The sequence below is a fragment of the Aricia agestis genome, chromosome 21 (assembly GCF_905147365.1).
Source record: "Aricia agestis chromosome 21, ilAriAges1.1, whole genome shotgun sequence".
In the NCBI taxonomy this organism is placed as follows: Eukaryota; Metazoa; Arthropoda; class Insecta; order Lepidoptera; family Lycaenidae; genus Aricia; species Aricia agestis.
Genome location: NC_056426.1, coordinates 7,220,233 through 7,233,050, shown reverse-complemented (window position 1 = coordinate 7,233,050; position 12,818 = coordinate 7,220,233). Strand labels below are relative to the sequence as shown.

At 37.1% G+C, this 12,818-nt stretch overlaps 2 protein-coding genes across 2 annotated transcripts in view; one reads left to right on the top strand and one right to left on the bottom strand.

The window, feature by feature from the left end:
* Positions 1-1,635: 1,635 nt before the first annotated feature.
* Positions 1,636-6,918, bottom strand: LOC121737585 (BTB/POZ domain-containing protein KCTD9). The gene is made up of 6 exons (XM_042129245.1): positions 6,296-6,918; positions 5,927-6,126; positions 5,275-5,410; positions 4,572-4,646; positions 4,257-4,375; positions 1,636-2,494 (listed from the first exon to the last, which is right to left on the bottom strand). Exons 1-6 carry the CDS (start codon positions 6,864-6,866, stop codon positions 2,378-2,380), a joined length of 1,218 nt encoding a protein of 405 aa, XP_041985179.1. The 5' UTR covers positions 6,867-6,918; the 3' UTR covers positions 1,636-2,377.
* A 5,439-nt stretch (positions 6,919-12,357) lies between these two features.
* LOC121737581 (TWiK family of potassium channels protein 7) overlaps positions 12,358-12,818 on the top strand; it is a 41,874-nt gene continuing 41,413 nt past the window's right edge. Inside the window, exon 1 of the mRNA XM_042129240.1 lies at positions 12,358-12,812. Coding sequence (XP_041985174.1) covers positions 12,386-12,812 — 427 coding nt within the window. The 5' untranslated portion in view covers positions 12,358-12,385. The remainder of the gene's footprint in view (positions 12,813-12,818) is intronic.

Below are 12,818 nucleotides of genomic sequence, written 5' to 3'. Positions count from 1 at the left end.
ACATTATGCGGCACCGGAGCGACGCGACGCGACACGCCTCTGCCAAATATATTTTATTTGTATAAAATGATAATCAGGAGTCACTAGTCAAGAGTTCAGGACACGATGGGTAGAATCAAGGTAGAATGGTAAATTAAGAAAATACCCGTGTTTGTTTCATTTTTTCGCAGATTGGCAGCTTCATATTTTCATAATTGAGTGTCATGTTCTAAAATACCATTAAAATACTAACAATTTCTGTCAGATTTTAGAACATGACACATGCATTCAAAACTCATACTAATTTTTTACTTTGCGCATGCGCAATGTGACAAGGCTTTATTTGAACGTGGCGAGAAAAGGAACTAAACGCTTCTATCATAGAAAAACGTCATTTTTGACTTGTGTTTGACAGTTCTCTTTTACCAGCAGCGCTCCCGTCAATGTCACCCACGTTCAAATAAAGCCTTGTCGAACTGTATTTATATGGTATTTATTTAATTACACACACTATGGCAAAAAACGATAACATGTTTTACGTAAAGCACCATCTAGTGGCAAAAAGTGTCAACATGCTCTTTTACTAATTTTTACCAGGCGATCTTTCACTTAGCGCGCACACTTTGACGGGCCGTGCTGAGGCGAGTCGTGGGGCGTCGGGGCTCAGCGCAGCGCAGAATGCGTATATTATAGCACACTATTGCCGGGTCGGGTCGCATCGCATTGTTTGAATAGCTCCAGTGTGACCATTTAAAATCACTCGTGACTCGATATACCAAAAACGTTGATGTGTTCTACAAAAATCTTTTAGACCGTGTTTTAGCTTCTACCAAAAATCTACCTTTATTTATCGATGTATTCTACGTAATATGTTTATAAGGAACGTCTTACCTTTTTAACATTTTTATATTATATATTCTATAATATCGATTTTCTACTAAAATCGACTAAAAGAAAATGGACTACTAAATCGTCATTCATTTGACCTCAAATCTACCAAAAAGTAGAAATCTACTAAATGTGGTCATACTGCCCAGTTTACGGAGGAGACGAAAAATCCGATTTTTCGTCTACTCCGTATAGTGTGCACTGTTGCCGGGGCGCTGTGGGTCTTGCCGAGCCGTGTCCCATTGATGGAAATATGTTGCGCAAAAATCCGCTCCAATGCGCCCCGGCGCGGCGGCACAGTGAGCAATTCGCGCATCCGCTACCATACAAATTGTATGGAGGCGGATTTTTGCGCTGCGCCCCGGCACGCTGCTCTCTGCTCACTCTTTTATCAGACAGAGAGCGGCCAGGCGTTCAAGCGTCGCGTTCTGCGTTTGCATTTTAGGCCGGTAAAAATAGTCAGTAGTCAGTACTCAAGATGCATCTCGGTCTCAAGACACGGTTCAGGCTCCGTGATTGGTTGGCTGTCAAAATTTGGACCAATCACAGTGCCGAACCGCGTCTTGAGACCGGGTCGCATCTTAAGTACTGACTATATTTTATGTTTGTTTTACTGCAAATAGCTGTCCCATCATCATCATAGTTAAAACTTATACATCATGTCCCAATGTGGAAAAAAAGGTAAACTTCGTTTGAAACTAAACAACAAAAATCAAATTTATTTCAATACTAATAAAATAATATTATTGTATTGTGTACAGTCATAAAAATAATTGTACAACTATTAATCACTGCTAAGGCAATGAGAAACTGTACTAAATAAGTAGGCAATTAGTACCATCAGAGTAAATGATGCATCAGAGCAAATAGTGGTTCTACTTGGGTTCTACGTAATTTTGTCTGGTTATAATATTATGTAGATGTTAGGCACTAAAGTCCCTGACCTCTCGATACGGATTCGATTTCGATTATAAGTCTATGGTTTATATGCAGGGCCGGACCGTGAGCTTACGGGGCCCTGGGCTGAAACTACTTAGGGCTACAACATTTTACTGTCAGTTTGTTCCAACACCTAAATTGTATAATAAACCTTGATCGTATTCGTAGGATACTCAGGGATACCAACAAAAAATTAATAAAATTATGAATTCTTTCGCATTAAATAGTCTATTTTTGACTTGACTTAGCTGGGCGGCGAAGTCTCTTGAACTCATGGGGCCCTGGGCTTAAGCCCAAATAGCCATGTTATGGTAGATCTGGCCCTGTTTATATGCGCCTGAAATCGCGTTTTGCCGGCTACACCGCGACACCACAAGCAAATGTATGTAACAATTTATGTAAGTAACGGCGCGACCATGTCATTTACTTAACTTTGACATAATCCAACCAAATTACGTAGGTCCACCATCTGGTCAATCAATACATCTCCTAGTACACACTAGTTTGTCTGCACTGCCAACTATATTTAATTTAATTATTATATTTATTAATAACTACTATTAAATTATTGCTATCGTATTGTCTGAGACATGTGCAGTGGTGTCAGCATCAACTCGAAGGCAGCATCTTTCAAATTTGCACCCCTCAAGTTCGCTTCATGAAGATCACTGCCTGATAAATCACAGCACTGAAAAAAAAAAGGAAAACATAAATCCTGTTTCTAATGTATGAAATGTAGATATAATAATAATATAAATATCAAGTGGATAAAACATTGAAAAAGCTGAATTAAAGCCAAACAAAAATTTTTCATAAGAGAGCTGTGTAAGTATAATCTGTGCAACAAAGGACTTGTTTCAGTCATAAAGTTAATATACCTAGCGGAATAGAGCAACAATCTCGAGCTGTCAAACGAAACCAAACTTGGTTTTCATCTGTGTGAAAAATATGTGTACGTATACACTTAGGGGGATATTAGATTATCATATTATATATTGGATCCGAGATCATTGAGTCAATGATATTGGATAATGTAATATAAACATAATATTATGATTCATTTCTTCCTTGATCATAGATTTTTGACATTTGCTGAGAGATTGGATCCAATACGGTCATAGAAATAGGTGTTGCCAGTTATTTAATATAAAAAAGAGTTTTGTTCGTTAATAGGTTTCAAATAATGTAATGTAATTATTTTTCTAATTATATACTTGGATAATCTTGCTGAAATAACAAAAAACAAGCCATATTAAAAATGACGATGTCTTTTGACAAATCGAATTCTCTGAGATCTAGTAACCCTGACGTCAATACCTGTCAGCGTTAGCGCTCTCCATTGGCTATTGAAACCACATATGACGTAAAATAGGATCAATGAAATATGATAATGTAATATGCACATATCATCAAATGATCATTAATATTGGATCCTATATATGATTATATACAGTGTGTAACAAAAATAAGTGATAATACTTTAGGGTGTGTACGTGTTTCTTGTAGAGAATTCACTGTGAAAGTAGCAGCTCTGAAAGACGAAAAATTTTTTTCACTTTTGTATGGGCAAGGGCCCGAGCTTCACGAGTTTCCTCATACAAAAGTGAAAAAAAAAAAATTGGTCTTTCAGCGCTGCTACTTTCACAGTGAACTCTCTACAAGGAACACGTACACACCCTAAAGTATTATCACTTATTTTTGTTACACCCTGTATAAATGATAATGTAATACCCCCCTTACACAAGCATGACTGAATATGAATTCTATGAGATTAAATTGTCAACGTGCGGCACGTGCCGACTGGACGTCAAAAAAAAGAGTGCTGCTGTCTTTTTTTTTTATGAAATAAGGGGGCAAACGAGCAAACGGGTCACCTGATGGAAAGCAACTTCCGTCGCCCATGGACACTCGCAGCACCAGAAGAGCTGCAAGTGCGTTGCCAGCCTTTTAAGAGGGAATAGATTAATAGGGGAGGGTAGGGAAGGGAAGGGAATAGGGGAGGGTAGGGAAGGGAATGGGGTAGGGGATTGGGCCTCCGGTAAACTCACTCACTCGGCGAAACACAGCGACAGCGCTGTTTCACGCCGGTTTTCTGTGAGAACGTGGTATTTCTCCGGTCGAGCCGGCCCATTCGTGCCAAAGCATGGCTCTCCCACGTATATAATCACACATCTCTTTTTTTTAACCACGCAGTGTTACTGATAGTGACATCTCACTTGCTCAGGCCTTTAGTTTCTCTATTCCGCTAGGTATATTTACTTTATGGTTTCAGTAGCCCTGTGTAATAAATTACATAATATTTTCATCTTGATTGATTATAATTATTAGTTCCATATTATTTCAACAAGACTCACGGTGAACGAGATACAATAGAATAATATCTATTGTGTCTCGTTTTCCGACAATCGACGGGTTAAATTCTTTTTTTTTTCTCTTTTTTAAAATATTACCTCTAAATCAGCACCCGCCAATTCTGCACACCGCAACACACAGTTCTGTAAGTTGGCATTCTTCAGGGATGCCAGCCTCAAATTCACACTTGACATATTACTGCACTCCAAATTTGCACCTGTGAATTCACAATATAATTTTTTTATTGCAGGTTAATACATCCCTGATCCCATAGTAACAAACATTTTTGTGAAGAATATAATTAGTGCTATTATATTGTCATGGAAAGTGTTATAGTAACACAATATATACTCATCTGTCTCCGTTGGGATAGAAAAAACAAGATTAAAACATAATATTGTAGAATTAATTACCTTTTAGATTAACTCCTTCCAGAACTGTTTTTGACCGAGCAGGATCTTCCATATTGCATCCTTTCAAAATTGCACCTGCAAAAGAAAATATAAGGGTGAGACAGTAAAATAAACCAAGTAGAAATAGTGCATGTAGCTTTCTAATACTCACTGCAGCCTGCAATGCCACGATTAAACTACCATGGTCTTAACCAGACCAGTAGCTTAGACCCTTTCGAAAAAAAAAAAAAAGCCTGCAAGTGACCATGACCAAAAAAAAAATTTAAATAAAATGTCATTTTATGAACTAGGCTATAGGTTTAATTTTCTACCGACATTGGTTTAGCACATAAAGTTATTATACCTAGTGGAATAGAGCAACAATCTCGAGCTGTCAAATGAAACTAAAATGTGTTTCATCTGTGTGAAAAATATGTATACACTTACACAAGCATGATTAAACATGATTTCTATGAGATTTAAATTGTCAATTGTGCGGCACGTGCCGACTGAACATCAAAAAAAGAGTGCTGCTGTCATGTATCACATGTCTCTTTTTACTACGCAGTTACTGATAAGTGGTAGTGATATCTCTCTTGCTCAGGCCTTTGTTTCTCTATTCCGCTAGGTATATTAACTTTGTGGTTTAGCACCATGCCGCTGCTGCTTTGTAAGTGGCGTAGAACAATAGTAAAGTTCTTGATTTAAAAAAAATATAAATTACCTTCCATATTAGCACATAGTGCTTTTATGCCCAGTAACTGTGCTCCCTCTAGATTAGCAGCGGATAGGTCAGCTCTTTCCAGACAGCAGAAGGACAAGTTTGCATGACTCAAGTTGCACCCAGCCAAACAAGCATACTGAAATGATTTTTAAATTATTATATTAATTAAAGAACAGGGTACAAGTTTCAAGTGAGTGTAAGCAAAATACTTTTAAGCCCGTATTTTTTGGTCAGTACTCAAGATGCATCTCGGTCTCAAGACACGGTTCAGGCTCTGTGATTAGTTGGCTGTCAAAATTTGGACCAATCACAGAGCCGAACTGTGTCTTGAGACCGGGTCGCATCTTAAGTACTGACCAAAAATATGGGCCTAAGTCTAACTAGCTGTGGATAAAAGGCAAAAACCACAATTTTTAATCTAGGTGCAAATGGAACCTAGTTATCCATGTCTTTATTAAGACAGGATTAATAGACAGCAACAGTTTAATTTAAAAATAAAGTTAATAACTATTAAGAATTAGTTTAACTGAAAGCAATATTAATTCTTGAAGCCCTAAGCGGCCGCATCTGGCCACGATAACAATAGATAAGCTATTGTGTCTCGTTATTCCACGATTGATGGGTTAAGCTTAAACATTAAAACTGTGTTTACCTTAAAATTAATGTATCGTAAATCTAACCTATTTAAGTCAGCACCAGCTAAGTTTACTCCTTGAAATCTTAATTCCTCTTTTGTGGATGTCATAATGATTGAGCGAATCACATCATTCCTTGTCAGAGGTTGATTGTTGTCAGTGTGTTTTGTTGACTCCTCTATTATTTGTTTTAGTTGTGCTATCATAGAGTCCACTCCTGTAAAGCAAAAATTTCACAGTTAATGATAATAAATTATTATTTATGAGATGATGGTGACTGTGGCACTGTGTGAGGAGATAAATCGTTACGATAATTGTTCCGTGTATGGCCACCTTAAAGGAAAAAGTTTAAAAATAAAAAAGGGAAATTTAAATTTGGAACTTACCATAAAATATAGCTTCCTCCAGGACACCTTTTGGATTTATGTTCTTATCCAATATAACTTCACCGTGCCTCAAATAATTTAATATTGGTTCGAAATACTCTGGGCTTCTGTCGATAAGGTAGGCTCCTTTGGAATCTGTTGGACTTGGGTTTAAATACAAATCATTGTCGAACATTCGCGCCAACATAGAAAGCGGTTCCTTAGCCACTAATGTAGACCGGGATGTGACGAAGTATTTACCGCCAACATTAAGCATAATCCAGTCGGAAATGGTACGCTCTTTCTCATTAGACACACTAAAAACTTTCATGCCATTCTCGAGTGTTTCACAACTTTTGGAATGTGTATCACTATTTTTTAAGCCTTCTAAGGACAGATAAATCTTGTCGTTTTCTCTAATAACTCTCACGTCGTCTATTTCACAGCCATTATCTAAATAAATCTTAAAGTTTTCTTCGGACAAGTCATACTGTATTGCTATCTGTTTTTTGAAGTCTTTAATCGTATCTTCCACAACCATAACTTTGCCATTTCTCTCGGAAGCATCTTTGAATACAAACGCTCGTTTCATGCTATAAATATCTTATCTAAAAATAATGAAAATAAATAGAAATACAAATTAATGCAAAAAGTTGACCTATTTTGACACTGGTCAGTGAGTAGTGACATAAAGTTGAGTGTTAACACTTGACATGACAGATGACTAGGTACTGACATTAGTAAACTGTCATACTTTTTTTTAATTTATACAGTATGAGAAAAACACAGTACAGCATGAAACGAAAAGAAGCGCTAAATTCAAAAAGTGAAAAATTTTCAGCCCGCTAAACATAACGAATTGAAGAAACATTTCATTACCATTATCTTTCTCTGCGAAGCAAACCATAGCAAAATATGCATACGTCAACTTTAATCCAAGATAAGAAGGTTAAAGACCTTGTTACTCATCTTGGCGGGGGCACTCTCGTGCCCCCAGATCTTGGATTAAAATTTACGTCAAACGTTTATGTAAAAGTATTCATCAAGCCCCATACGGTCACCGGTGACCGATTTATATGTGGGAGAGTCATGCTTCGGCACGAATGGGCCGGCTCGAGCGGAGAAATACCACGTTCTCACAGAAAACCGGCGTGAAACAGCGCTTGCGCTGTGTTTCGCCGAGTGAATGAGTTTACCGGAGGCCCAATCCCCTATCCTATTCCCTTCCCTACCCTCCCCTATTCCCTTCCCTTCCCTACCCTCCCCTATTACCCTATTCCGTCTTAAAAGGCCGGCAACGCACTTGCAGCTCTTTTGATGCTGCAAGTGTCCATGGGCGACGGAAGTAGCTTTCCATCAGGTGACCCGTTTGCTCGTTTGCCCCCTTATTTCATAAAAAAAAAACCACGATCGACGGGTTAACATAAGTTCAATCATTTCTGATTACCATCTTACCATGAGTTACCTACTCATGAACTTCTATAATATTAATAAAATTCTCGTGTCACAGTGTTTGTACGCGAACTCCTTCAAAACGGCTCAACCGATTTTAATGAAATTTTATATGTACTTACCTACATTCGTTAGGCCTGATGATAGGCCTACTTTTTATATTCATCCTAGAAATAATTTATATGGCAAAACAACATTCGCCGGGTCAGCTAGTAATAAAATATAATTACTACATAGAATTGTTCGTTAAAAAAATTGTACTTTACGAAAACAATAGCTTTTCGTAAATTACCATTTTTAACGACCTTGGAGTCAGCTTTGAGCTCCAAGCCGACGCATTCGTGCCGATTGCCTTTCGAATATTTCCCGGTTTTCATGTGAATCGTGTTTATGGCGCACATCACAGGAGATATTTACGACGGCCATCTGTGATTTTATGTGATAGATGTTGTTTGTTTATGCACTAGTTCACTTCCTAGCTTCACGGGCTTGCACACTAAGCTGCGATGTCGCACGTTGTATCGAAATTCGTATCGCGAGTGCGCAATGAGATAAGTGCAGAAATTAAACTTTAAAAACTTTCGAAGAAGAACCTTCAAAATAATTATAAAAATCCCTTAATATCCTTTCCCGGGACTCAAAGTAGCCTTATACCAAATTAAAATATTATATTCAGCACGATAAAAGTTTCATACAATTTTAAACATCATAATATATATTTTACACTTCAACATTTATAATATGATTAGAGTTTATGTGTGAATGTAGAGATGATGAAAATGTCGCAAAATGTCGCATAAAATCGTATTGCATCAAACTACGTCGCGTCCCGCGTTATTACTTATTTAATATTTTACGGTGCAGATTCGTGCTCCAGTGTGCAAACATTATATCACTGTTGTGACATGCTCTCTATATAAACTTCAGTAAACCGTATAAATGTTAGAACGATTTTACTTGAAATATATTATTTCAGTTAAAACCGAGTTGAAACTATAAACTCGGGATGCTGGTAGATTTATTTGACATCAAATTGTGTTGAAAACTTTTAACCAACTGCGGCTGAAGTAAAGGATAATTATTTTGGTAGTAGAAACGTTGGCCTAGATAATGGGCACTTTTCTTATCATCGGTACGACACAGTAGCTATGAAAAAGTGGCACGCTCATACAAATGGAGCGACAGGCGGTGTCTATCTTGATCTATGTCTGTGGTCGCAATTAAGTTCTACGCTTGATGCTACGGCCTACGAGGCTCTACGTCGCTGGACGTTTTCGTGCTACGAACCTCTACGCTACTGGGTCCCACCGCCACGTTGGTTACGTACCTACATCGTAGAGGCCCTACGATAATAAGTCTCAAGTATTTTTATCATTGTTATTGTATGGTCGCCGTTAAGAGGATTCCACACCGCCCTTTTTTCCATACAAACGTTGTCCCCTGTTTCCTCCCTGAATAAAGCTAGTTAAGTTATAATTTTTTTCCTGAATATCTACGGCCACTAATACAACGTCCCTATGTTTTCTTTTTTTTCATAATTTAATTATTAAATAAGATATGCACGTTCAAAAACCCCAAAAAAATAGCCAGATTTTCCGCTGTGTTCAAACGTCCAGAAAACAGATTTGGCTAGATTATACAAAAAAAAGCAAAACATAAGAACACAGCTTAAGCCTTTCTTTAATTTTTAGTGAAAAAAGTACTTAAATCGGTTAAGTTTTGGAGAAGGAATCAGGGGACAACGAATCGTTGATTTTCTGCAGTTGTCTCTATCGCTTTCTGCGGTATAGGCTTGAGGTAAGGGAGACAGCTATAGATATTACACGTACTTTTTTTTCATTTCTCTAGCCCCTGGTGTATCCTCTTAAGCATTTGTGACCTAGCCCACAATTTCTTTCCTTGAATGCGTGCGTTTTTAACCTTTAAAGCAGGTTTTTTAAATTTTAATAGTAACCAAACCTTGGCTGACCGATGATAACATTATTGTCTAAATACAAATAAAAATTACTATGTTAAAGCACAAAACAAGAGATAGTTTTACCGTAAAGTGTAACACAAAAGACCTCAGGTTCTGACTTGTGGGATGTACTAAGGCATGCTTCGCTCGCTCTGATGATCTAAAGAGCATAGCTCTGCATTCATAACTTAACACGCAATTTTTTTGTGGGTTATTACACGAATGCTTAACAACATCCAATAATGTTACTCACCCTCAATAAACTGCAAATTTCGAAAGGGGTCTACTAAACAGGAGTTTGGAACCTCTGAACTAGACAGAAAAAAATACACTCCATTGCCCAATCTAACCTTTATTTTGTCTCATGCATTTCGCGTATCTGATCTACTTTTAAGCCTTTGAGATAACTCTGCTTTGAAGTTTGAAATTCTATTTACAAGTTCTACTATAATTATTATGCCTACGTAAAGAGAAGTAACTCTAATTTTTTTTAAATAACTTTTAGCTATCAACAAAAAAGTGGGATGTGAGACGTGTCCATCCGTGACAGTACCATCCAAGCGGGTAGACCGATTTTGGTTGACTTTTTTTAATAGTTCTTTTCGGTTTTCTGTTAGAACGTGGTATTTCTCCGGTCGAGCCGGTCAATTCGTGCCGAAGCATGTCCCTCCCACGATAAAATGTTAGCAGCCTTCAGTGATTTGATCCGTTCAATATTTTGCATTATGATTCCTGACTCCTGAGACACATTGAGAGTTTTGTATCGGGTATTTTACTGTTTTAAATTTTAGCCTACCAAGTACCAACCTAATAATATAATAGGACATATTACTGCAATGTTTTCACACTAGAGGCAGTACCAGCATAAACAGTAAGCAATAAGTTATGTTTGACGTTTGACAACGTCTCTGTCAATATTCTGATATGACGTGTGCAACATGTCCAATTTTGTTTGTTTACTGTGCGTGCTAGTATCTTTGCGTAATATTCCACTAGCTATTTGACCAAGCTTTGCTCGGTATTCGATAAAACACGAATTAAATGACATTTTCTAAAAATGATTCCTAGCTAGATCGATTTATCACCCCTGAAACCACCTTTATACTAAATTTCATGAAAATCGTTGGAGCCGATTCCGAGATTCCAATTATATGTATAATAATATATTATTATATACAAGAATTTCTCGTTTGAAGATATAAAGTGTTCTGGGTAGATACCACAGTCTAATAATATTAATATACAATTATACATAAACTACAAAGCAATTATTTGTATAATCATTTTCATGAGTCTTGTTTAGTCAGTGTTTTCAACGAAAAATACACCACTGAATTCAGTAAGCGACATCTAAAAATACAGTCTATATGTCACATAGCTGAGTCGACCGTAGACATATATTTTTATATGATTCACCACTATATATTATGTTGACACTTCAGGGAAGCTATATGACGATTATAAGCTCTTGGAAACATCCACGCATTTGAGGAGGAAGTTTCTAAATTAAGTACGAAAGAAAGGTTGTTTTGGCCAGGTGTTTGGTATGTCTAAGAAGTACAGAGTGCTAAATACTAAAAAATAAAAATAGTATCTTCCAGTAATAGAAGATATGTTGTAAAGTCATATATAGTCATATAGTCCGAATATAATATAATGTGCCATTGTATATTTTCTACTCGTTGTTATTAGGAGCCATTTCATTTGACAGTACTATAAAACTTTGTTTATAGATCAACATGAAGTATAAATACTTCAATAAGTTATAAGTAAAGATTTATCTGGTTTCCGAACTCGCAGATAAATTATTCTCGCTAACAAAGAAAACTCTTAAACTATCATAATGGAGCTGTTCCAATGGAAATTAGCACTGAATGGAATTCTCAAGAGTCATAAAATCAATTAAGACAAAGCTTTCGATCATAGACTTAATCTTTCGATAGTCTATAAGCCTTAAGGTTCTATCTCTCGTTCAACTTTCAGGAATACTGTTCGAACAGCGTATCGAGGTATAAAATGTACAAAAATGTCAAAATGTATTTGAAATTCTGTGCTTTTGTACCATAACACATTTAAACATTTGATATCTCGCACCATATTATATTGGACTAAAAATATTGCCATGATTGCTACAACGATTGGGAAGCTGTTGATCATGGCTTCATCGCAAATCGAATAATTTACATTTTTGATTTCGGTAATCGCTTGTCGGTCCATCATTGGCGAAATTGAAGATGCCACATCAATACTTAATATTATAAATGTGAAAGTGTGTTTGTCTGTCTATCTGTCTGTTATCTTTTCACACCCAAACTCATTCGAAAAAATTCGAATCAATCAACAATCGAAAAACAGCTAATAGTTAATATTAGCTGTTTTTCGATTGTTTCTGGCTGCTTTAATATCAAATACAAGCATGAGGCACATTTTTCCTGCAAATTGGACACATGTAGCAGCCCCTTAACAGCTTAATTAACAGATTAGAATCACGTAACGTATGGTCTAACCTGGCGATTCTCCAATTCATAATTCTGAGTACTCTGGCGCCACTTTCCTTCAGAATTCAGATAACTAATGTCAGTAACGGGGGTTTATTTTTAAAAGCTGGCCAGTCATATTTTAGTTTCGCACGCGTGTGCATGTATTTTCGCGTGAAAAAAAAACAAGATAGTATAATTCGAACGTAAAATTTGAATTAAAAAATGGAAGACGCGCCAAGATATCCCCCGCCTCCGCCTCCGAAGACTAAACCCAAGATTACCCTACAGATCCCTAGCCCTGCGCCGCCCAAAGGGCCTACCACGGCTTCCACCATCCAATGGGCTCCTCCGAAATACTACCCTAAGGGCGCCCAAACCCCTGCTTCCCATATATCCGACCCTCATTTCAACCCTTTCCTCTACATGTACCATAATAAGGCTTCCGATTTCGTCTTCAAGCAGTTTGAAGGTTTCAAAGACTTTACCATACATACGGCTAGAAGTGGACTGAGTGCTGGTGAAAAGACTGCCTTCTGGTTCTATAATAAGTTAAGACTTTTGTCTAAGAAGTGGTTTACGCATTTGTTTTTGACATTATGTTTAGTGTTGTATAGTGTAGCTGGGGCGACTATATTCATGGCCTTGGAAGGTATGT

Excerpts from the sequence above, each read along its gene's own strand:
- LOC121737585 (XM_042129245.1), bottom strand. The coding sequence starts at position 6,866 with ATGAAACGAGCGTTTGTATTCAAAGATGCTTCCGAGAGAAATGGCAAA. Across the intron at positions 4,647-5,274 it reads ACTATGTGCTAATATGGAAG|GTGCAATTTTGAAAGGATGC; the intron begins GTAATTTATATT and ends TTTCTTTTGCAG. Across the intron at positions 2,495-4,256 it reads TGGCGGGTGCTGATTTAGAG|TGCTGTGATTTATCAGGCAG; the intron begins GTAATATTTTAA and ends TTTTTTTTTCAG.